The sequence below is a fragment of the Nymphalis io genome, chromosome 14 (assembly GCF_905147045.1).
Source record: "Nymphalis io chromosome 14, ilAglIoxx1.1, whole genome shotgun sequence".
Lineage (NCBI taxonomy): Eukaryota > Metazoa > Arthropoda > Insecta > Lepidoptera > Nymphalidae > Nymphalis > Nymphalis io.
In genome coordinates this window covers 1,961,555-1,986,352 of record NC_065901.1, presented here as the reverse complement: position 1 = coordinate 1,986,352, position 24,798 = coordinate 1,961,555, and the positions used below count along the sequence as shown (strand labels likewise).

The following is a 24,798-nucleotide window of genomic DNA, read 5'->3' as shown; positions in this document are numbered from 1 at the left end:
AAAATCCTTCAGACACTTGCACCGAACTATTTATTATGGTTTTAATTGTAAATAGTTAAGTATGTAATTACAGTAATTACTAAGTTACTTGCCTCTTTTTTATTGAATAAATAGGCGGACGAGCATATCGGGCCACCTGATGGAAATGACCGTGGTCACCAACGCCCATAGACATTAGCATTGTAAGAAATGTTAACCATCGCTTATAACGTCAATTCGCCACCAACTTTGGGAAATAAGATGTTATGTCCCTTGTGCCTGTTATTACACTGGCTCACTCACCCTTCAAATCGGAACACAATATAATTCTTTAGGTTTGTTTGTTTTATTTAACGAATTTGAAAAATTATTTTGTATTTGATAGGCAATTCTCGAAGGTTTTAAGTTATTTAACACCACGGAGACGGGGACAAGAACGGGTGACACCGCGCGGAGCAGCGTCTATTATGAGGTCCAATGCATTTTTTATAATGTGATGTCATTATGACGGTATTGGTATCATAAGGAATAAACTAAACACAATAAAATATTCACAATTCAAGTAGAAACTTTTGAATCGTAATTCTGAATATGAAATTAAACACAAATCTATCGCCGGTTCGAAATCAAGATAAGGTACTACACTACAATTTTTATTTTTTTTATAGAATAGGAAGGTGGACGAGCATATGGGCCACCTGATGGTAAGTGGTCACCAAACGCCCTTAGACATTGGCATTGTAAGAAATGTCAAACATCGCTTATAGCCGATGCGCCACCAACCTTGGGAACTAAGATTTTATGTCCCTTGTGCCTGTAATTACACTGGCTCACTCACCCTTCAAACCGGAACACAACAATATCAAGTATTGCTGTTTTGCGGTAGAATATCTGATGAGTGGGTGGTACCTACCCAGACGAGCTTGCACAAAGCCCTACCACCAGTAAATGAGAATGGATGTTATGAAACTTATCTTAATCTTTTTTCTACCTTCTTTACAAACTACTCTTCCAAATTTAAAACATGTATCAATTTAACCAATATATACAATTATAGAACTTTAAATTCAACGAAGGAAAACAATAACAACGCCCTGCGTCTCACGACCCAAATAACAAAACGTATCGACCCATTTAAACGATCTACATACTTTTCTTAAAAACACTCAAACGTGCCAATAATAATATAATTTATAAGTAAGTAACAGCCTGAGAATGTCCCACTGCTGGGCTAAGGCCTACTCTCCTTTCTTGAGGAGTAGGTTTGGAGCTTATTCCACCACGCTGCACCATTGCGGGTTGGTGGAATACAGATTGGGCAGAATTTCGGTGAAATTAGACACATGCAAATTTCCTCACGATGTCTTGCTTCACCGTCAAGCACGAGATGAATTATATACACAAATATATATAAACACAAATATAATTTATACCTTCATGTAATTATTTCACTTGACGTCTTTTCCTCGACAATTTTGCGGAAGAAAAATACAAAACATTCAGTGTCACTGTGATTAAACGAGTTTTTATACGTCTTTATTAAATTCAAGAATACCTACTACACTTATATTTGCTCTGAGCAAATCTCTTCTTGCAAAAAGGTCAATTATGAATGAGATCTTTTTGTTTACGTCACCGTTATATTTATTTATCGAATTAATTCAAAAACAAAAACAGACATTACGACGTAGTCACGATTATTTCAATATCACCATACATAGCCTTAATAGCTCAACAATCAACAGTTTACGGGTGGTCTAGTGATGTGAACTTAGATTCGATTCTGACCTTTAAAAAACACAGATATCTATCTTAAAAAAAAAACATTGATTTATTTAAATTATTTGGTGTCTAAAGAATCGAGATGTTTAATGACATTCTTATATGATGGAGCTGTGTTTGTCCTCCGCTATAAAATTATTTTTATCAATATGTTTTACGTGTAAAACGACCGTGTTTGGTAACAGGCCAGTAATGCGCGGTCACAACGTAGACAGACGTCACTATTGTTGGTAATGGCGAGCAATCTAATGTTTACTAAAACTCTACTTTCACGAGCTTTAGTTCGGGTGATGTAAAACCGACTTTGCTCAACAATCTTGCACTCAATCTACGAATGGCATTTAAGCAACATGTACATAAGACATTACAACATGCGGTGATATTCCGTTTTGTAACGGATCCATAACAACGCTCATGACAATGACTGGCTTTTGTTACATGTTAATAACCGTTGATACTGCAGCAGGCGATGTAGCTTTTATCAGTAGCTAGGTCAAGTAATGCAAGATTGTATAGGTGAAAAAAGCGTGGAGTTATAAAGTAACAGTCTGCGAATGTCCCACTGCTGGGCTAAGGCCCCCTCTCCCTTTTTGAGGAAAAGGTTTAGAGCTTATTCCACCACGCTGCTCCAAAGCGGCTTGATGGAATACACATGTGGCAAAATTTTAGTGAAATTAGACACATGCAAGTTTCCTCACGATGTTTTCCTATATCACAAATTAAGCACATGAAAATTCAGTGGTGCTTGCCCGGGTTTGAACCCACGATCATCGGTTAAGATTCACGCCTTCTTACCACTGGGCCATCTCGGCTTTTTAATATACAGTTAATGAATTAAATTATATATATCTTTCAAAAAAAATAGCACAGTAGTTTCTTGCTGGTTTTTATTGGTGTAATTTTGAAATAGTTTTAGGTAAAATTTAATCCTGCAAAATGAAGATTCCAAATTTTGATACAGAGAAACGAAAAATGTTGAATGATATTTCAAGTGCTAATAACACGTAGAAACAAAACGGGGAATGTCGTTTGTGTGGAATTGCTTTTTTAAGAATATGAGTCATACTATATTAGATGTTTATATTCTTTCCAACAAAGCAATAAGTTTGTAAGAGTTAGTTTGCGAAAATTACCCTATGATACTCTTTGATCTCTGACAGCCAACATTCATTCGCAATTGAATCACAAATAATTTATCTTTTTAATTCCAAAAATTTGATATCATGCTTTACAATCAAAACTTAAAAAACTACGAGGAGAAAAACATGCTTTTCGATCGAACACAATGCGTCATACGTGTCATTGATATTGCGGAATTTGTATAATCGTTACTGTTTGACCAAAAACAATATTCTCATTTTACGGCTAAGACTTATACATAAAAAATACGACAATAGAACGCGTTACGCGATGACGTAGTACTGCTTGAGTGTACACGGAAATTGTAACCCAAAAAACAAATTTAAAAACGGGTCTCAATGTCTACCATTGTGCGCAAAAGTTTACGCGATTTGGCACAAATCCAAGGATGCTATCAGATGAGAACGTTTGCTCTTGTTTTGATTCCAAACAAAGACCTTAGTAGGAAATATATCGGGCGAAAACCATCTTTCCTTGTGCCATCTTACGAGTAAGAGAAACTGAGTCACAGTCGGACAAAGCGGCTGGGGGCAAAACAAAAAAATAGAAATAAATCGGTGACTCGGCGTGTAAAGAAATGGTCTAATTTCATTACTCGAGCAAGTTTAACTTCCGCAGTTGCAATCACTACATGACCTAAGTCTACAAAATTTTAGATTTTACTGTGACCATAATCAGTGGCTAAGCGCTTGCATATAAACGAAGTTTTTATTTATTAATTCAATTTTTCTTAATGACTCCAATAGGCCAAAAACAAAACGCCTAAATAATGGTAACAATTTAAGAAGGACATTGCTATATATAAGAAGTATTTAACCATTCGTTACACCGTCAATGTGCAATGGGATATAAGATGTCTTGTTCCTGTAATTATACCTTTAATCGGAAGCAATACAAAGTATTGCTGTTTGTCGGTAGTATTACTGATTAGTGGGAGGTACCTATCAAGGCGAGTACTCATAGCATAACCATCGTGTTTTTATTTTATTTGCAAACACAAAAACGAAATGTTTACATTAAGACAGCTAGATTGAGATAAGATAAGTAAAATATAAGTCATATAGACAATATAATAAGTTTGTTTGTTGTGGAATTTTTATGTAGATATTGTGAGATATATCGAATATTATGTCAACGTAACTAGAGATCAAATAATTCATTTAACTTTAGCTGTTGTTATGAATAAGATTTTCAGTACTTTTGCGATACATTGTATTTATATATATTCATAATGTACAATATAATAAAGAATAATATTAGTAGTGTTTTACATGCTTAAACGTTGGGTATATTCAAATTATATATGGACTATTTGGAGATATAAAGAAGAAAAGTCACAATAACAATAATCAATTGCGCAATAAGGAAGCGGAAAATTGATAATGATAACTTATTATCAATTTATACATACATTATATACTATCAACGTTTTATAATAAAATATTAAACGAGATCAAAATAAATAACATAAAAATAATATATTATAATATTATACATTGCGAAAGTTGCTCTGTCTTTCAGATACGCTTTCACGGCTTAGTGGATTAGGCAATCCACTAAGCCCATTTTGATGAAGTTTGGTACGAAGCAACCTAAACCCTGAGAAAGGACATTAACAATATTCGTTATAACAAATAACTACTCGAATAGTTTCATACATAACATATACATAACTATTATGTACAGTTCAATGAATATATCTATGTTATGTATTGAAGTATATTTGTTTAATTTGTCGTAATATTAATAACATTATATAAAGTCTCAGTACCAATAAATACATGTAAACAAGTTTCTACGTAATAACACAAAGTTAAATTAGTAAATGCTTGCTCACGACTTTGGTTTACTTTAAACTGCTACAGCAAACAAGCAATTTATAAATATTTAGGTTTGTCTTAAGGAAAATAACTTGAATCTTAAATACCTAACTATCATCGAAATATAAAATATTTCAGTTTTTATTCAAAAGTATTTTAATGAGTTTAAAATAAATACTCCAAAGTATGTAGGTATTTTAATGTTCAAGCAAAACAGAGTCGTTATTTTAAATTATGCCCATTAATAAATATATAAATCTTATATAAAAAAAAACATAATAGATACACAATTCCAGATTCTATTTAGAAGACAGAAAAGCGTGGAGGTCATATTCATTGATTATACAGGATTGATTGTACAGGATTTATACTTTTATTCGTATATTTTACATAGTAATTTTAAGACTACCTATCTACTGAGTTACATACCGGTTCTTCACCGTAGAAACGACTTTTCGAAACGGTAGCTTTACATTCAATTTAATTTTATCTCATGACAATAATAATAAGTCCTTGTATATCTTCGTAAAAATGCTTATTGTTTTCAGTTGTTACATAGTAGTATTGTTACGTCTTACAAATTAAATGCTGAAAGTTTAGATATATAGATGGTTAGACATTTTTTACTGGTGGTAGGGCTTTGTGCAAGCTCGTCTGGGTAGGTACCACCCACTCATCAGATATTCTACCGCAAAACAGCAATACTTGATATTGTTGTGTTCCGGTTTGAAGGGTGAGTGAGCCAGTGTAATTACAGGCACAAGGGACATAAAATCTTAGTTCCCAAGGTTGGTGGCGCATTGGCTATAAGCGATGGTTGACATTTCTTACAATGCCAATGTCTAAGGGCGTTTGGTGACCACTTACCATCAGGTGGCCTATATGCTCGTCCTCCTTCCTATTCTATAAAAAAAAAAAAAAAATATAATTATGAACCGAAATTGCTTTAAGTTACATAAAGAAGTGCACCTCATTTAGTGGTAGGGCTTTGTGCACTCACTCGTACCACCCACTCATCGGGTATTCTACAGCAAAAGAACAGTAATTATTATTGTTGTGTTCTGGTTTTAAGGATTAGTGAGCCAGTGCAACTACAGGCACAATGGACATAATATACTTCCTAAGGTTGGTGGCGCATTGGCGATGTAAGGTTAATATTTCTTACAGCACCAATGAATATGGGCGGTGGTGACCACTTACTATGAGGTGGCCCATTAGCACGTCCGCCAGCCCATTTTATATTTAGCATAACTGGACATAAGATGATTACAAACTGTAAAGTAAATAAATATTTATTTGCTAAATAAGCTTTAGACATATTTGCAATGGATCAGGTCCGCTATGTCTAATGCAGTTGCACCATTCGAAGTAATTTAATTTCAACACGTCGTTTTGCGAGTAAACTAAATGTGAATGCTACCGTGCATCTCCAATAAAATGAGAGTATGAGGACGAAACGCAAACGCATTGAGACTTATTTAAAGATTAAAGAGACGAAATGCTGTTCTAACGCACTCGCTTACACATTTTAGCAGAAGTTTGTCATGTATTATACTTATAGCTTTGCGAGAATACACGATATATCCTTGTTTTGATTTTTTTTTATATGAATTTGATTCAAGGTCGAAAAACAATGTAGCTCCGTAAAATATTTTTTGCCTTAAATGTAAAGATCATTAAAATGAGAACGAAAATGAAGTTCGGTTTTGAAATTTGTTTTAAGCTTAATTTAACTCTAGGAGAATATTTTTAATGAGAATATATTTGAACAGAAACGATAATAATAATAACATTTTAACTTTATATTTTCTATCACACATATTTAATCTAATATTTCTTTACCCCGTGATTCATTTAAAAGGGAGCTCGCAGCATTTGTCTAAACACAAACATTATTTTGGTTTCAAGTTGATTCATAAGTGTATGTAGGTCTGATTTCTCTCGTCCACGAATTCCGCCCACGCCAAGGCATACATTTGAACACAACAAATCAAATGGGGTCAATGCACTCCCACCTACTTTCCCCCCAGGAGTAATTTATTTTTGTTTATCATATAAACGGAAACTTGTTTAATTAGATATGCAATTTCAATTCACCATTATAATGATTAGTTATATTTAATGAATTAAATAATATTTCGATTTGCGCAAGTCAATCTGACCAGACTGTTATTATAATATTATTAATAAACACTTCTATGTACTGCATTCATATTTACAGTACTTAATCCGAGATACCAAGGTTGGTGTATTAACAGTGTAATGAGTGATTTATCTTTCTTGTGAATATAGAAAGATCACGCTTACATTCTAATATTTATTTTACTTTCAGGAAGTTGAATTTGCTCAACTTTTTCATACAAATATAAAAAAACAATTACCTATACCATATTATTCATATATTTTGAAACATAATTGATAGGAAACGGAAATAAGAACCACAACTTTTAGAACCACAGATAACATAGTGGCAAATAAATAAACAACACAAAAAAAAACAGTATATAAAATGTCACAAATAAAAACAAAGATGTTTTGACTCAATAATATTATTAGACAAATGCAAATGAAAGGAAGGGAAGAAAGCAATCTGTAAATCGCCCACTCAGGGATAAAGTTGCATTTCCTATTGAGAAAAAGTTTCGGACCTTATTCCACCATGTCATAATGCAGTTTGGTGTATTGGTGTTGTATTTTGTAATTAATTACATTAATTAATACTAAAATGATCACTTCAACACATATAATAAATGCCCAATCATTAACGTTCAATGTTCGTCGAGGTCATATTTCTAATCACCACAATAATTTCATCAAAAAAAAAACCATAAGACAATGGAAGGAAATCTGCTCCTCGTCTAATGCACACAATAAAAAATATTTTGCGTGTAATTATTATAGTGAAATATAATAGACCTGAGGCAATTAGGTATATCATAGAAACATTAATTGACTGCTACGTTTAAAAGCGCATTCAAGATTTATTATGAGCAAAGAATTATTGTTGGATGGCAAATAGACAATCTAAACTGAACATCAAGTAAACACACATACTAATATAATAAATCGAAAGCATATGTTCATATGTTTCTCAGGATCTACCAGTCAGATTTGAGACTTTGTTTTGAGGTAGATAACTTAATCATAATCGATTTAGACCATATAAAGCCATGCTATTACCCACGAAGGGCAGTAACATTTAATGCACGATAAACCTCGTAGAGCAGACGGACAAGCTAGTCAAAAATAGTAGCCATGAAATAAAATGTACTAAAACGAAACTTACTTTCTGTGACAGAAACTGATCACAATTAATATGTTAAATATATATTGTATATTTATTCTTATATTTACAGTAGAGAATATTAATAATCAAATTAGATTTTAATTTATTGTTAGGTAACACTGTACTACAAGATTTAATACATTAAAATATTGAATCATAGACATAATTATATCTATCAAAGGCATCCGATTGCTATAATATATAGATATTTCACTTCCATATTTTGATGTAATTTCGGAATTGTTATTGGAATTATCTCTATTATTAATATAATTGAATTAATACTAACTGTTGGAGTATCTTATTATATATTTTTATTTTAAACATCACTTTCCAATAGGAAGCTCTTATTGGAGAATTCCCATTAAGAAGAATTATTGAGAGTGAGAAGGAGACTTTATCACAACTTTACTGTTATATAAATATTATATCTTATTGATTTTTTTTTTCATCGTACTTGCATTATACATAATAATAATAATAATAATAATAATAATATTTATTTCAAGTATCATGGACTCATTTTGTTAGTAATACAAAAACTTAAATGTCTATGTTATAGCTTTGTTGGATTATAATATCAAAATAAACATCTACATTTTGAATATATGTTATATTTTTTTAATGTTTTATACAAAATAATTTAATTAAAAAAAAAACATTAGAGTCTGTAAACAGTTGTTAAGAGACACTAGCTTATTCTATTGTGCTATTTTTAAACCACAAAGTCTGTAATAATACAATTAACTGATACTATACTACTTACATAAGACTATTGACCTTCACAGTCATTTAGTAATTAATTAAATTACATTATCATTCATAAATGGATTTATTTTTAAATTATTGCCAATTGATAAGTTCTTGCTAAAATATTTATTTCTAGCTCCTTAAAATACTTTTTCAATAATAATGCAAACTTTTTATAAAAAATCTTTTTTCCATTTACCTAAAAACTACTTTATTGAGATGAATTTGGTTTTGGGTCAAAAGGATCAAATTCATATTCTGATATCATTACATGAAAATAGTTTATATTTTATGTTCTGATATAATATTAATTTTGGCATATTATTATTGTAAATTACTAAAGTTACTGAAGCATTGATTTTGTTAAGTTAAAAAACTAAAAAAAATCACATTAATACAATGTATAATAAGTATTTTACCTATCAAAATCGATTATTGTGTTCAAACTTTAAATTTTTATATATACAATATATTTTTTATTACAGGTATCGAATTTAGGTAGATGATTTTTACAATATTAAAGTTTTCAAAGGACTTCATTTTGAGGATGTTTTCAAGTTGTTCGTCCAAACGGTATTAAATAATAATTATTATTATTTAGAAACAATGTAAGATATATAAGACAGTTTGCGAATAAATAATTATATTCGCAAGCTGCATTATTAACCTTAAATTGTTTGTTGTGAGAGGTATCGAAGTCTGGTTAAAAATTTTATAATATATATAATTTTATAATATAAAATTACTGAATTATCCAACGTGGATAACTGTTCTCATAAGTTCTACGTAATGGCAATAATGCTAAATTTTCATAAGACAGTTTAAAAAAATTTAATAACTTTCTATATAGGTTAAAAGAAAATAACTTCTACTTACTTTCAATCGAGTAAGATTTCCGTTTCGTGCAGCGGTAAAAATGTGATGAGCGGCTGTTTTGAAATCCATAATGGTTTTTCTTGCGACGTAGAAATTCACAATTGTCGTAAATCACTTTAAGAACAGCACTTTCTTCTAAGAATAATCATTGAAAATGCACACCTATTTAACAAAGCAACCAAAATATTATTTCAAAACACTCCGTCACAGCACTCTCGCTTGCTATCGAACATATGCAGGACAATCACAATCTGCCGTAATAAAACGACCATAAGCAAATTTCTTGTTTTCCTTGAATCATAGTCAAAGATTCCTTCCTATGTCAAAGTGACAGTAGTAAATTGTTACCATTGTATTGGTAGGTATATGAATGGTTTAAAAAGGGACAAAATTATATTTCTTTTTAAATGTATAATATCATCTGGTGTAACAGAGAAATGAATTCGTCTTTCTTTTTATAAAAGTTTAAAAAATATTTAAAAAAAGAAATTTTGTATATGTAGACAGATAATTTTACTTTTCTTATTTTTGCTTACCATTTTATTTTATTTTTTTCAATTCTCGGTTAAATATTACTCGATATTATAACACACATATTTTATTCAAAATGCTTAGTTATAATATTGAGCAAATGGTATTAAATTTATAATTTTTTAGCTTCACAATCACAAATCATATAACGTAGATATAGTACAATCTTATTCTTACCTGTCTTGTTGAGTGAATGAATGATGGATGGATGTGACTTGACAAGCAACAAAAATTGCGGCGTGGATTTATGGTTAAAAATTGGAGAATTCTAACTGTTGATTGTTTAGTGGTGTATTTGTTATCTTTAAATATTTACAAGAAATTATACTAAAGTTCGTAATCAAGTTTAAAGTTGTGTATGTCATGATAATGACTGATATTTTAAAAGTTTTGAGACAAAGTTTGTGCATATCATTGTCTTTAGCGATTAGCCGCGGATTTCCCGTTTTGTATGCATTATAGCAAAGACTGAGAAGGTTGGGGAAATGGTTCCGTTAGTGTTAAATTATATAGGATCAAAAGAAAACTGTACTTGTTCGTGAGAAAAATAAAAAAAAACTTTGTTTAGTTTAGTGACAGGATGTATCCGACGCCGACGCGGCACCCGGCGGGGGCTGTAAGGGTTTGTATTGTTTTTCCTTATCATATTTCGGTAACAAATTTTAACTTCTTTGATGTTTGACTAAATAAGAAAAAACTTGTGATTACCATATTGGTGATATTATTGCTTATAATTGTTTTTAGGGGCCGCAGCCAACAGCAGGACCTATAAAGTTTACAGTAGCAGATACTTTAGAACGTATTAAAGAAGAATTTAACTTTTTACAAGCTCAGTACCACACGTAAGTATTTTAACAATATTACTTAATTTAACTAATGAGTTAATTTGTTTTATTATTATTGTTATAGTGAATACATCATTTTCATTAAATTTAATGTCATTTATATAAAATTATTTAAAACTCTTCAGGCTGAAATTGGAATGTGAAAAGTTGGCAAGTGAGAAAACGGAAATGCAGAGACATTACGTCATGGTATTAAACTTTTTTATTTAATTCTTAAAATAATTGTACTTATTTGCACCTAAATAATAAGTAATAACATTTTTTTTTCTTTCAGTATTATGAAATGTCTTATGGCCTTAATGTTGAAATGCATAAACAGGTGTGTTTTTAATGTTTGTTTTGTTTTCCATTTGCTTTTTTAACATGAAGTAATTATTCTATATTGAGTTTTGTAGATACAGTTGATTGCAGTGCACATTTTGTTTATTTTAATTATTCAAACATTTATTTTAAAATTTCATTTAATAAATTGCTTTTTTAACCAAAATATAGTTCAGAAACTGTCCAAAAAAATTAACTTATGTTTTGTCTTTAATAATATGAACAGTCTTCATTTAATTTTTATAAGACTTAAAAAAAAGTAACATTAATTTATTTTTTTAGACAGAAATAGCGAAACGGCTTAGTGCAATTATCGGACAGGTGTTGCCATTTCTAGCGCAAGAACACCAGCAGCAAGTTGCATCTGCCGTTGAGAGAGCCAAGCAGGTCACTATGTCCGAACTTAATGCTATTATTGGGGTAAGATTAAGATAAATGTCAAGTTTATAGCTCAATGTGGCTTACAATTTATAATATAGAATCTGAATCTAACTACTTACTTGCAAATGATAATTTGCTAGTATTTAAATATATTTAAAATTGTATATTTTATATTATAAACTGTAATTTTCACTTTTGAAATTTGATTTTTAAAATAAAATATGGGGGGATTTTATTATTTAAAGCTATAATTGGATTATAAATTCACAGAGCTATTTAATATATATAACAAAGACATACAAGTACACAATTACAAAAAATAAATTTAATTGAACAATTTTTTATTTAATGTTGTCCGCAGCAACAACAACAACAAGGCCTCCAGCAACTTCTTGTAAGTTACAACAATTGTTGTGCTTGGTTTCTTTTGTTGTTTGTGATTAACACCATTTATACATTGTTACCAGATTTATTTTGCAGATTTTACAAGTACTTTTTAGTTCATATCTTTTATAAAGCTGTTAGTGAACCTTATGACTTAATAAATATTAAATAAACAATCATTGATACACACATAGCTAGATCAAAACTCACACATAGCAAGATTAAATCAAATTAAATACTATGTATGACGATGTAATTGTTATTAACAAGTATTTCTAACATAATTTTGAAGATTACCTACTCTTAACTTATACATTAATTTCTACTTTAATGATAAATAAGGAAAATTCAAATTATACACCTAATGGTAATGGTGGAATGTAATATATTAAGGTAATGGATATAATGGTATGTTTGATAAAACATGTTTTGTGTTGTTTTTCTAACTTATCGTAACTTTAAAAAATAAATAGTAAAATTTTAAAGATATGTTATGGAATCGTTCGTATTGGATAAAATTAATGAATTTAATTTATTCATTCGTATAATCAGCTATTGAAATTTTATTTCATCATTATTTGATAAGAACTAATTACATTTTTTAATGTATTTAACTTTACATTTCAATTAATTTGAGCACCGCTGACTTGTAGCTAATGTTGCTTTTTCGCACAATGATTTTGTATGCTGACATTGTAAAATTTTCTTAGATGTTGATGGAATGCTGTCTCATGTTATTTAAGATCTTAATAGTGTTTACATATTTGTACGTGTGTATTGACCACTATCGACTACATATAATTTTAATGCTAGAACGTTTTTACAAATAATTGTATAATCAAATTTATTTTTCAAAATCATATTACTGTTACATTTATGTGCTGAATAATTAATATTTATTTTAGGTCAAAATATTATAATAAGATTAGAAAGTATGTTGCAAGAAGTTGCCATGTAAGAAATAATGACATGAATACCATTTTTGTTGCCATAAAAAAGTAAAAAAAATTGAGGATTTTTTTTTCTATAATACATGATGTTCCAATTTCCAAGCAAGTAGAAAGGTTAATTAAAAAAATGGTTGTATATGTACTGAATTTTTTTATCCATAATGGACTATTTGTTTGCAGCAACAGATTCACGCATCAGCGGGTCTACCGCATGGAGTGGGGGGAGCCGGGGCGCTGTTAGGGGCGGGGGGCCTTCTGTTCCCCGGTGCAGGGCCCCCGCCAACTCCACATCTACCGCCGCCCGCACACAAGGTCTTTTTTATATGAATGTTTATTACATTTAATTTGCAAAAAACGAAAACGCGCAATCTTGTGTTGCATTTTAAAAATATAATCGAATAAAATATATTATTTGTTAATGACACTTAAAAGAACGGTCAAACGTCTTGTGGCCAATTCTATAGTCACATGACGAAATTCTTGTCTTAAATTTTTACAAGCTTCATTTATCTTCGCCTATACCGTAACAGCCTGTGAATGTCCCACTGCTGGGCTAAAGGCCTCCTCTCCTCTTTTTGAGGAGAAGGTTTGGAACTTATTCCACCACGCTGCTCCAATGCGGGTTGGTAGAATATACATGTGGCAGAATTTCAGTGAAATTAGACACATGTAGGTTTCCTCACGATGTGTTCCTTCACCGTAAAGCACGAGATGAATTATAATCACAAATTAAGCACATGTAAATTCAGTAGTGCTTGCCCGGGTTTGAACCCACGATCATCGGTTAAGATTCACGCGTTCTTACCACTGAGCCATCTCGCCTATTAGAGCTTATAATTTTTCCAAATACAGTTCTTTGAATAGTATGGCCTGACCATTGCCACTTCGGCATGTCAAATGTTAGCTATGTCGATTATCTTCGTTCGTCTATGGAATGTCACATTGTTTCTCATTATAATTTTACGTTAAAATTAATTGTAGTTTACCGAAACAAAAGATTTTATATAATTTAGAATCTGATTTGCAGGTCGAATTACCGCCTCCCTCAGATATTAAACCTCCAGCTTTAACGGGTGGGCCGGCCCAACCCGCTTTACTGCCCGGACAACCTCCTCCACGGGATGACGATAGGATGTCATCACGAGCTCATAGCCAACAGGTAATTTACCGCCTATCTATTCAATAAAAAAAAAACATGAGATAAAAATAGTAGGCTGACAAGTGGGCCACCTGATGATAAGTCACCATCGCCCATAGACATTGACGCTGGACGAAATATTAATCAATCTTTACATCGCCAATGCGACACCAATCACGGGAACTAAGATGTCCCTTGTGGCTGACAGGCTCACTCACCCTTCAAACCGGAACCAAACAATACGACGTATTGCTGCTTGGCGGTAGAATGTATTACGAGTGACTGGTGCCTACCTAACCTACCCAAACGGTTTGCACAAAGCTCTACCCCCAAGGTTTAAGACTGATTTAAAATTTATCATTCGAAATGTATATTTGACGAGCCGGTTGGCGTGGTTGGTGGTTGCTTGCTTTCACGCCGAAGGTTGTGGGTTCGATTCCCACCCAGGACAGATATTCGTGTGCATGAAAATGTCTGTTTTTCCTGATTGTGGGTGTAATTATGAATATAAGTATGTATTAACAAAAGAAAAATAGTATATGTAGTATATCAGTTGTCTGTTTCCATAGTACAAGCTCTGTACAAGCTTAATTTGGGATCAGATGGCCGCGTGTGAAAAATGTCCCAGGATATTATTATTATATTTCTTCTGCCTGTAATTATATTGACTTTTGAATTATATTGAAATCAAGCACAAAGATACAAATAGTAAGATTTTACCAAGACGACTTCAAATAAATCTGTACCATTAAGGCATAATACCTTATAAGCTTACTATGGTAAGCTTACTTCAACATACACTGGTAAATCTTACAATAAGATAAATATATAAAAAAAGTCATCGTTTCTCGTCTGTTCGAATGAATTGTTATATTATAAGCAGATGCAAGCGTGTGGTACCTACGCAGAGGGACTCGCTCAAAGCGATTCACCGGTGAAGTATAATGTGTGTACACCGCAGAGACGCTCGGTGTCGCCGCACGAGCGCGAACACAAGTACCGGGCGCGCTCGCCCGCCGAGCCCGAGCCCTTGGACGTGAAGCGCAGGAAGGAGGAGAAGGTACTCGGACATGTGAGTCTATTTAGTGTATGTGTCGCTTGGTATCTACCTACTTGGCTTTGTTTCCTTTGGTCCGGGTGACTTGGCTGATGTATTTCATTTTTTGACATTTATACATTGCAGTGTTGCAAGCTTAAATGTTTTTTTTTTTATTTTTATTTTTTTTAAATACATCATCCAATCATCTAATTTCCAGCTTTTAAATGCTTTATCGAAATTCAAATTGTTGCTCCGATTTCTATAGCTTTTCAATCGATTGCTCGTTAAATGTTTTTTTTTTTTTTTTTTTTTTAATGTTTAAACGTGTCGTCGTGTTTTAGGATAGCGACGCAGAAAAAAGTGATCAAGATCTTGTTGTTGATGTAGCAAACGAGGTGAGATTACGTCCCGATATTATTGTCGTTTTAATTGACTTTTTGACTGATAAATGACAATGTCATTATCGTTTAGAGTTTCACCGTATTCGTAGTAAGAACCTGTAAATGTACCTACTGGGCTCCTCCCCGTTTTTGGAGGAGGTCAGGCGCTTATTCCACCACGCTACTTCAATGGGATCCACCATGAACTGGATTGAACATTATACATTTGAAATTTTCGTCCAACACATAAACAATATTTCGTTTAACACCGAGCACGAGATTGTAAACACAAGTTAATCTCATAAATTTAATGGTGCTTGTCCGGGCTTGAATCCATTGAACCTTTGATTATGGCGCAGATGCTCTAACCACTACGCCATCTCAGCTCTAGCTTCGCTAAACTACCTTTACATATATAATTGGAATTATCCTTGAAAATAATTAATTATTAGAAAATACACACCATGCACAAACGAGTAGATGTAACATGAAAAATAAAGGCAGGACATTAAAATTAAGAACTTATACAATTTTAATCTAGAATAATTCCTAAACATGTGTACACGGCATGCTCATTAAAATAATATTGAAACAGTCAGTTGCTATTCATATAATAATTAATAAATTATATCAAATTAGCAGCAAATTATAATTTATCTTTATAATAATACAATTTCATCTCGATTAAAGGAGGAAAGAGGATCTCCCAGTGTACGTACTGAGGGCGGTGAGAGAACAGAGAACGGTCCGCGACCTCCTTCGAGGTCAGGATCGTCATCTAGCAGATCGACGCCCAAGAGTTCAAAAGATGTAAGTAAATGTGAATCATATGCATATAACAACTAAACGATGTGATATTTCTGTGCGATGTTACATTTTTTTTTTAAATGAAAAGGTTTCTAAATATTTAGCCTATTCCTATCGAAGAAGGAGTAAAGATAAATAAACATTAGCTTTACATATTCCATGCAATTTGATAATAGATCTGCTGTATGTAAACAGTTATTGATTATATATATATATTAACTCCCTAAGATTTTGAGGACCGTCGGAGCGTCACGGTAGTATGCGCAAGCAATTTCGTGACGTTTCTCGAATAGGCGGTGTGGGTACCGCTGCTTTTTTAGTGGGTATTCCGGTGCATGCTCAGCGTCGGCGAGTCCCACATACAGGGAGTATGTGGGACTCACACACACACTTCAAATGGGGGAAACGCGTAAACGCGTTTTTCCAGCGAAAAAAAAATACTACTTATATCCACTTAATTGTGCTTTCATAGTTCCATAACAATTTCTTCGACATTAAAAACGCCATTATTCTACGAATCCATAATGAAAATCATAGATCATTCAAGATCTTGACCAATGATGTTGCATCATTTCAATGTCAAAGTTGTTTATTTGTGTTTACTCTTGTGGTTGGAACAGGTTATATGTCATTTAACTACCGTAATATTGTTAACTATTAAATAATCTCTTTTGTCAAAATTGAAATTATGGAATTAGAATATTTTGTTCCGATTTATAAGTATATAAATAAAGCAAAATATATATCTTTCCAGGATAAACCTGGAACTCCCGGTTCCAAGAATCGCGCCCCCACCCCCACGGGGCGCTACGCCTTCCCCACCTACGCCGGCTACCGCCCGCCGCTGCCCTACGACGGACACACCCGCACCAACGGCATGCCGCCCGCCAAGCCGTGAGTATATATCGGGGTCGCACGGATAGGCTCAGGATATATATTTTTAATTTATGTTTAAAAAGGTCACGTCTGCTCGCCCAAGTGAGCCACTCGATGGAAGGTCATCCTCGTCCCTATAGTGACAGTATTGTAATTTTCTGCAAAAATTACAATGCATGTTCAACGTGTCCACAAAAGAAGTTCGCGTCGGAGGACTTCTACAATTAACAGCTGACGACAAATTTTGAATTCCGTTTAAGAACTCGTAGTCATAATCACTGCCCGGTCGGGCCGGGGGCCAGCTCAAAGGTCGCCGAACCGTCCGTTAAGACACGTGCGCTCCGGGCCCGCAGCGCGTACGCGTACCACTCGTGCGGCGGGCCGCTGCAGGCGGTGCCGTTCCCGGCCGACGCGCTGGCGGGCGCGGGCGTGGCGCGGGGCGCGCGCGCGGTGGCGGCGCTGCCGCACGGCGAGGTGGTGTGCGCCGTGGCGCTGTCGCTGGGCGCCGCGCGGCACGCCTACACGGGCGGCAAGGGCTGCGTCAAGCTGTGGGACATCACCGACCCCGGCTCGCCCGCCGCGCTCGAGCCGCTCTCGCAGCTCGACTGCTTGGTGACTTTATTATTTATTTGTTGCGCCCGATATTTGAAATTTATAGATCTTAATCTAGTTATGAAACGAAAAAATATTTTCACACTTGTTTTTTTTTTGTACATACAAAAAAAAACAAAGATATACTGCAATGAAAGAATACGAATAAATTCAATTAATAAAATTAAAATAGATTTTAATGTAACAGAACCGCTTAGTTTAATTACAAACGAAATGATACTTTTTGGTAGTGATCGATTAAAAGAAACGATCCCTCCGTCCGCTCCCCCGAGACCGTCGGCTGAGACGCTCTCGTTTCAATATCACGTTGTGATGGAGGAGAAGCTGATGCCATAAAAAAATAATAAAGCCGTCCTTTCAGCAAAGAGACAACTACATCCGATCGGTGAAGCTGCTGCCGGACGGGCGCACGCTGCTGGTGGGCGGCGAGGCGTCCAACCTGTCCATCTGGGACCTGTCGTCGCCCACGCCGCGCATGCGCGCCGAGCTCACGTCGTCCGCGCCCGCCTGCTACGCGCTCGCCATCAGCCCCGACTCCAAGGTCGTCCACTCTGTACACGTCACACGCTCTCTCAAACTGCCGAACAGCAATAATTTGCATAGTCATTACACGGGCATATTACCGGCACAGGGGACATAACATCTTAGTTCCCAAGGTTAGTGGCGCATTGGCGATGCAAGGCAGGGTTAACATATCTTACAACACTAATACCTATCGACGGTGGTGACCATTTGCCATCAGCTGGCCAATTCGCCCGTCCGCTTACCTAAAAGTGACCGACTAATTTATACTGGCATGTTAATTACATAAATATAGATTCTTAAATAAATAAAAATCGTGACCGCGTGGAATGGAGGCAAGAATGCTAGCAGCATTTCCCCTTTGAATCGCAGTTCCAATTCCCGGGGCGAAAAATGAACCAGTCACAATGTCGTGTCGTAAGACCTATAAGGGCACGTCATACGTTCTACGACATAATACAATAGTAGACAAATAGTAACCTCGATCGTATATTACTTAATCAAATCTTCAAAAGAGCTTAAATTCTATGTGCTCAGTTCAATTTATTTCTCATATATAATTACCACTGATCAAAATAAGCATCATATTCATTTTAAGCGGTTTTATATTTTTTGCCTCGTTGGTCTAGTGCATACCAGGACCTGCTGCAGACCCGGAGCCAATAAAAAGTTATTGGGTTTTTTTGTCAGAAAATTCTCAGTAGCAGCCTGGAGTCTGGAGGTTGGAAGTGTTCACTCCCTCGGAAATCGCGTAAAGCCGTTGGTTCTGCGCCTGAACTCTTTCCGGTCTCGTCGGAGAGCTAGGGAAAAGAGAATGCACCTGTGTTTGCTCATACATTTGTGCACTATAATATCTCCTGCGCAGTTGGCTAATTTTTCTTGCGATTGACCGTACCTTAACCGTAACCGTAGCAGCCTGTGAATGTCCCACTGCTGGGCTAAAGGCCTCCTCTCCTCTTTTTTGTGGAGAAGGTTTGGAGCTTATTCCACCACGCTGCTCCAATGCGGGTTGGTAGAATTCACATGTGGCAGAATTTCAGTGAAATTAGACACATGCAGGTTTCCTCACGATGTTTTCCTTCACCGTAAAGCACGAGATGAATTATAATCACAAATTAAGCACATGAAAATTCAGTGGTGCTTGCCCGGGTTTGAACCCACGATCATCGGTTAAGATTCACGCGTTCTTACCACAGGGCCATCTCGGCTTTTTTTTTTTATTTTTGATTGACCGTCGTGGCCGAAATCGGGCTGGAGGACCTTATTATTTACTATTAATTAGTTACATTTCCCGAAGTGCGAAGTCAGGATTACTTATTATAAAAAATATTAGTAAGATCGACTAATCCATGCATGTAATACATTTTTTTTTTTTTATTTCAGGTGTGCTTTAGTTGCTGTTCGGATGGAAATATAGCTGTATGGGATCTACACAATCAAACGTTAGTTAGGCAATTTCAAGGTAAAATTTGTGTTTTATTTAATATTATTACTATGTGGTTGAAATCGCATTATGTTTTGATTGTATATTTATTTTACTGGTGGTAGAGCTTTGTGCAGGCTCGTCTGGGTAGGTACCACCCACTCATCAGATATTCTACCGCAAAACAGCAATACTTGGTATTGTTGTGTTCCGGTTTGAAGGGTGAGTGAGCCAGTGTAATAACAGGCACAAGGGACATATCTTAGTTCCCAAGGTTGGTGGCGCATTGGTGATGTAAGCGATGGTTAACATTTCTTACACTGCCAGTGTTTATGGGCGTTGGTGAACACTAATTACCATCAGGTGGCCCATATGCTAGTTCGCCTTCCGATTATATATAAAAAAAAATATATACATATGTGCATGTTTCGAGTGCACCTAAATGTTTAAATATCACAATTTTCCATATCGTTAGATGTTTATTATTACTGTTTCTTTTCGCAAAATTATACCATAATATTACATAGCTCATGAACTACCTGAATTAATGCATTATTAGTTTAGTTCAATTCAGTCACCACTTGTTTAAAATAATAAAATAATCTCTATATATATATATATATATAATATTGGTATAGATATATATATATATATATATATATATATATATATATATATATATATATATATATGATATATATCTATATGATACGACCTATGTTAGTCGCTTTATCTATTACAAACATGCAAAAAATTTCATCTCTATATAATATTGGTATAGATATATATATATAAAAAATTTTTAAAAAAATAAAATTAAGAGATCTATGAAAATTTTAATAATAAACCCAAATCAAAAAAATCCTATAAAATATCAATTAAGATTGTTATTTGTTCAACTCGGACGAAGTCGAGGAGGGCCGCTGGTAAATTATTATATACATCACATATGTGCATGTTCTTATAATTTTCATACACCGTTTGACCGTTGACTTGACTGATCTTAAGCATCGACACGGTCTAAGATGTAGCACGCTTGTATAAGAAACCTGTTCACTCTGGATTTAAGAACGCCAACGTTGTACCTATCAGGAAATACGGACTCAGGCAAAGCATTCAACAGTTTCGCAGTGCGAATGATGAATGTGGTGAAGCGCTTCGTAAGTAGGCGGGGAATTTCCACTGTGTACCTATGGCGCTTTGGTCGCGTTTGCCTAGCCGTTCGATAGTAAAAGGGGGCGGAAGGAATTAGTTCATGTAATTCCTGCGCACATTCTCCGAAATGTATCCGGTAACTGTTAGTCAGGTTTGAATCCACGATCATTGATCAGGATAATTATTCTATCCGATATTCTTTCGGTTTTAATAAAAATCTCGCAGGCCAATTCATAACAATTTAACGTTGTCCATAGGTCATACAGATGGTGCTTCGTGTATAGACATAAGTCCAGACGGCACGAGGCTATGGACGGGCGGTCTGGACAACACGGTTCGTTCCTGGGATCTAAGAGAAGGAAGACAATTGCATCAACACGATTTCTCAAGTCAAATCTTTTCTCTAGGATACTGTCCCACAGGTAAATTTTTTTACATTATGCTTTTTTTTAATAGAATAGGAAGGCGGACGAGCATATGGGCCACCTGATGGTAAGTGGTCACCAATGCTCATAGACATTGGCATTGTAAGAAATGTTAACCATCGCTTACATCACCAATGCGCCACCAACCTTGGGAATTAAGATGTTATGTCCTTTGTGCCTGTAATTACACTGGCTCATTCACCCTTCAAACCGGAACACAACAATACCAAATACTGCTGTTTTGCGGTAGAATATCTGATGAGTGGGTGGTACCTACCCAGACGGGCTTGTACAAAGCTCTACCACCAGTAACATGTTTAAAATTAAATAAGGAATTATGATGTATCTTTGCTTAGTTTTGATATTACTTGATAAATTTTCTTTAATACAATGTTATATTTTATTATTGAAATACATATTGAAAAATGCTAGCAATTCTACTTTAAATTACTAGTCAATGTCCGGCATGAGTTTTAATGTCTTTTTTTAAATTTTTTTAATACAATTATCTGATTTAATTAACTTAATCAGATGAATGACAATAAAGTGATTTAAAGCACTAAATATTCAGGGATATACCGTCAGATTACTCTCAATAATGTACACTGTTAATGTTTGTTAACAGGTTCATGGTTAGCTGTGGGTATGGAGAATTCGCACGTGGAAGTGTTACACGCTGGCAAGCCGGATCGATATCAGCTCGTGTTACACGAGTCATGCGTGCTGTCGTTACGTTTCGCGGCTTGCGGGAAATGGTTCGTGTCAACGGGGAAGGATAACTTGTTGAACGCATGGCGTACGCCGTACGGTGCTAGCATATTTCAGGTCAGATAAATTACTCATAGAATTTTTTAGTGCGTTCATTTTAAAATTTTTATTTTACGAGTCAATATGAGAGCCGAGATGGCCCAGTGGTATGAACGCGTGAATTTTAACCGATGATCGTGGGTTCAAACCCGAGCAAGCACCACTGAATTTTCATGTGCGTAATTTGTGATTATAATTCATCTCGTGCTTTACGGTGAAGGAAAACATCGTGAGGAAACCTGCATGTGTCTAATTTCACTGAAATTCTACCACATGTGTATTCCACCAACCCGCATTGGAGTAGCGTGGTGGAATAAGCTCCAAACCTTCTCCTCAAAAAGAGGAGAGGAGGCCTTTAGCCCAGTAGTGGGACATTCACAGGCTGTTACGGAGTCAATATAGATTTTTTTTAAATATATCATTTATAATTCCTATGTAAAATCAAGTTTTATCGTTTATAACATACACGCTTATATTGAGCGTGTTACGAGTTTTTAACTAAATTTGAATTTAATATTTGTTATAAATTATATTTTTAAAGTTTTTAATTATAATATAATAATTTTGATACAAACATTTATATTTTTTATTTTTTTCATTGCAGTCTAAAGAATCATCATCGGTGCTCAGTTGTGATATATCAGCGGATGATAAATTTATAGTGACAGGATCTGGGGACAAGAAGGCAACAGTGTATGAAGTGATGTACTAATACAGTGAAGTGCAGTGTAGTAGACAGAAGTGATAATCTCAATAGGCAATAACAAAGGGTATCTTGTGGTCCAGTGGAACTTCAAGCTAAATGGGTCCGTTAAAAATAAATAAAATGAGACAAAAATAAAAAGTCTAAAACAATTATTGTATTTTTATTGAGTTTTTTTGCACCATTTATTAACAGACTTTATAAGAATCTGACACAGCTGATATTAATAATATGTATTTAATGTACAAGGGGAATCAAAAATATTGAAAGTAATTCACCAGGATTACTTATATTATAATTTTTATTATAAATAATTATTCTTTATTTGAAATGTCTCATCAATGAAGCGATTAGTTTAGTAAAAATTTACATTTGACACAAAAATATTTTTTAACAGTTTATTTGTACTTTATAATAAAAATTTCTTAAACTTTCTGCTGGAATTCTTTTGTAAAAGTGTATGTATGCTGTCGTCTTAGAAAAGAATAAGAATTACTAATCCTCTGTAGTCTGATAATAATTCAAGTTACTAACCTACGTAAATATTTTTATACCAAATCTAACACATAAAATTTACATAGTGCAATAGTACAATCCGATAAAAAGCACACTATTGAACTTACAGGATATAAACAGGCAAAAAGACAGATAGACCAGCATGCTAAAATAAGTGAATGGGCCCGTAAGTCGCTGCACGGAAGACATCGTCAAGACTTATGCCGTAGTAACGTCGACGGAAATGCGTCGAACGCTTGTTGAGTCGAGGCGAGTTGTTCCCTGAGACTGAAGGATTTATGATCGCAATACAGGATCAAGTTATAGAAACCCGCAATTACTAGAAATGTAGACGATGCAAGTGTTTAGGAATCGATACAGCATATAACTGGCGCATGCAGAGAAATAGTTCAAACAGATTATAAGCACAGACACGATCAGGTTGCAAATATAGTACACCAAGAATTTGCCCTGAAATACAAATTAATATCTGACAAAATAGCATACTAAAAATATACACCCAATACTGTACTTGAAAATACTACTCACAAATTATACTACGACATACTTACAGATCACTATAATAGACCTGATATTACGAATATGTCTGTTTGTCCTGAGTCTGGGTGTAATTATCTATATAAGTATGTATTTACTAAAGAAAAGTAGTATATGTAGTATATCAGTAGTCTGGTTTCCATAGCACAAGCTTAATTTGGGATCAGATGGCCGTGTGTGAAAAATGTCCCAGCATATTATTATTATTACGATAGTCGACAAAGTACAGGCTTTTTAATAGATACTGCCATACCTAATACACACAATCTGCAAAGCACCATAAATGAAAAACTTACAAAATACACGGAACTAAAAGAAGAAATAGCACGTATATAGCACTTGCAGAAAGTTACAATAGTCCCTTTAATTCTTTCTACAACTGGCGTCATACCCAAACAAATGGATACGTCCATAAAAACCCTAAATCTCCCAAATTTTCTTTATGTTAATATGCAGAAGGCTGTGATAATAAACACATGCTGAATTCTACGCAAATTCCTTGTAACAAAAGGTGAACGGGAATTGCTTTAAAGGCTTAAGGTTTTAATAAGTAAGCTCACATGGCTTTGGCCCGTGAGTACGACGTAAATATCTGATGGATAAATAACTTTTTATTGGCCCGACTTAAAAATCCAAATACACAATTAAACACATTCAAAAAATCACAAGTCGCCCCAATAATTAATTACCTATTTACTTTTCCGGTCTGTCTATCAGCAAAATGGCGGTTTTAAATTAGCGCGCGTATTTTTTTTTGTAACAACGCTGTCGTAGGGTTTAAGTTTTAGCGCCCAAATTCTAAATTACAAGAAT

At 34.2% G+C, this 24,798-nt stretch overlaps 2 protein-coding genes across 18 annotated transcripts in view; one reads left to right on the top strand and one right to left on the bottom strand.

The window, feature by feature from the left end:
* The window catches only part of LOC126773346 (protein fem-1 homolog CG6966), a 94,059-nt gene extending 84,169 nt beyond the window's left edge, over nt 1–9,890 (bottom strand). The window contains exon 1 of the mRNA XM_050494234.1: nt 9,634–9,890. Within this exon, the coding sequence (XP_050350191.1) occupies nt 9,634–9,702 (69 nt within the window). The 5' untranslated portion in view covers nt 9,703–9,890. The remainder of the gene's footprint in view (nt 1–9,633) is intronic.
* Nucleotides 9,891–10,359: 469 nt separating this feature from the next.
* LOC126773341 (protein groucho-like) lies at nt 10,360–23,085 on the top strand. Of its 17 annotated transcripts, none has more exons than XM_050494214.1 (18): nt 10,360–10,786; nt 10,909–11,006; nt 11,135–11,198; nt 11,284–11,328; nt 11,613–11,717; nt 12,073–12,105; nt 13,232–13,357; nt 14,073–14,204; nt 15,064–15,270; nt 15,564–15,617; nt 16,293–16,412; nt 17,164–17,303; nt 17,639–17,897; nt 18,247–18,438; nt 19,803–19,881; nt 21,255–21,419; nt 22,048–22,247; nt 22,834–23,085. In XM_050494214.1, the coding sequence occupies exons 1-18, from the start codon at nt 10,745–10,747 to the stop codon at nt 22,939–22,941; spliced, it is 2,169 nt and encodes a 722-aa protein (XP_050350171.1). In that variant the 5' UTR covers nt 10,360–10,744; the 3' UTR covers nt 22,942–23,085. The 17 variants fall into 17 exon arrangements, with proteins under 17 accessions (XP_050350171.1, XP_050350169.1, XP_050350165.1 ...); XM_050494212.1 differs by having other exon boundaries at nt 13,226–13,357; XM_050494208.1 differs by having other exon boundaries at nt 11,613–11,750.
* The last annotated feature ends 1,713 nt before the right edge of the window (nt 23,086–24,798 follow it).

Bases quoted from the DNA above. Each gene is read 5' to 3' on its own strand.
- LOC126773341 (XM_050494206.1), top strand. From the start codon at position 10,745: ATGTATCCGACGCCGACGCGGCACCCGGCGGGGGCTGTAAGG. The intron at 11,751-12,072 runs GTAAGATTAAGA...TGTTGTCCGCAG, and splicing joins AACTTAATGCTATTATTGGG to CAACAACAACAACAAGGCCT. The intron at 15,618-16,292 runs GTGAGATTACGT...TCTCGATTAAAG, and splicing joins TTGTTGATGTAGCAAACGAG to GAGGAAAGAGGATCTCCCAG.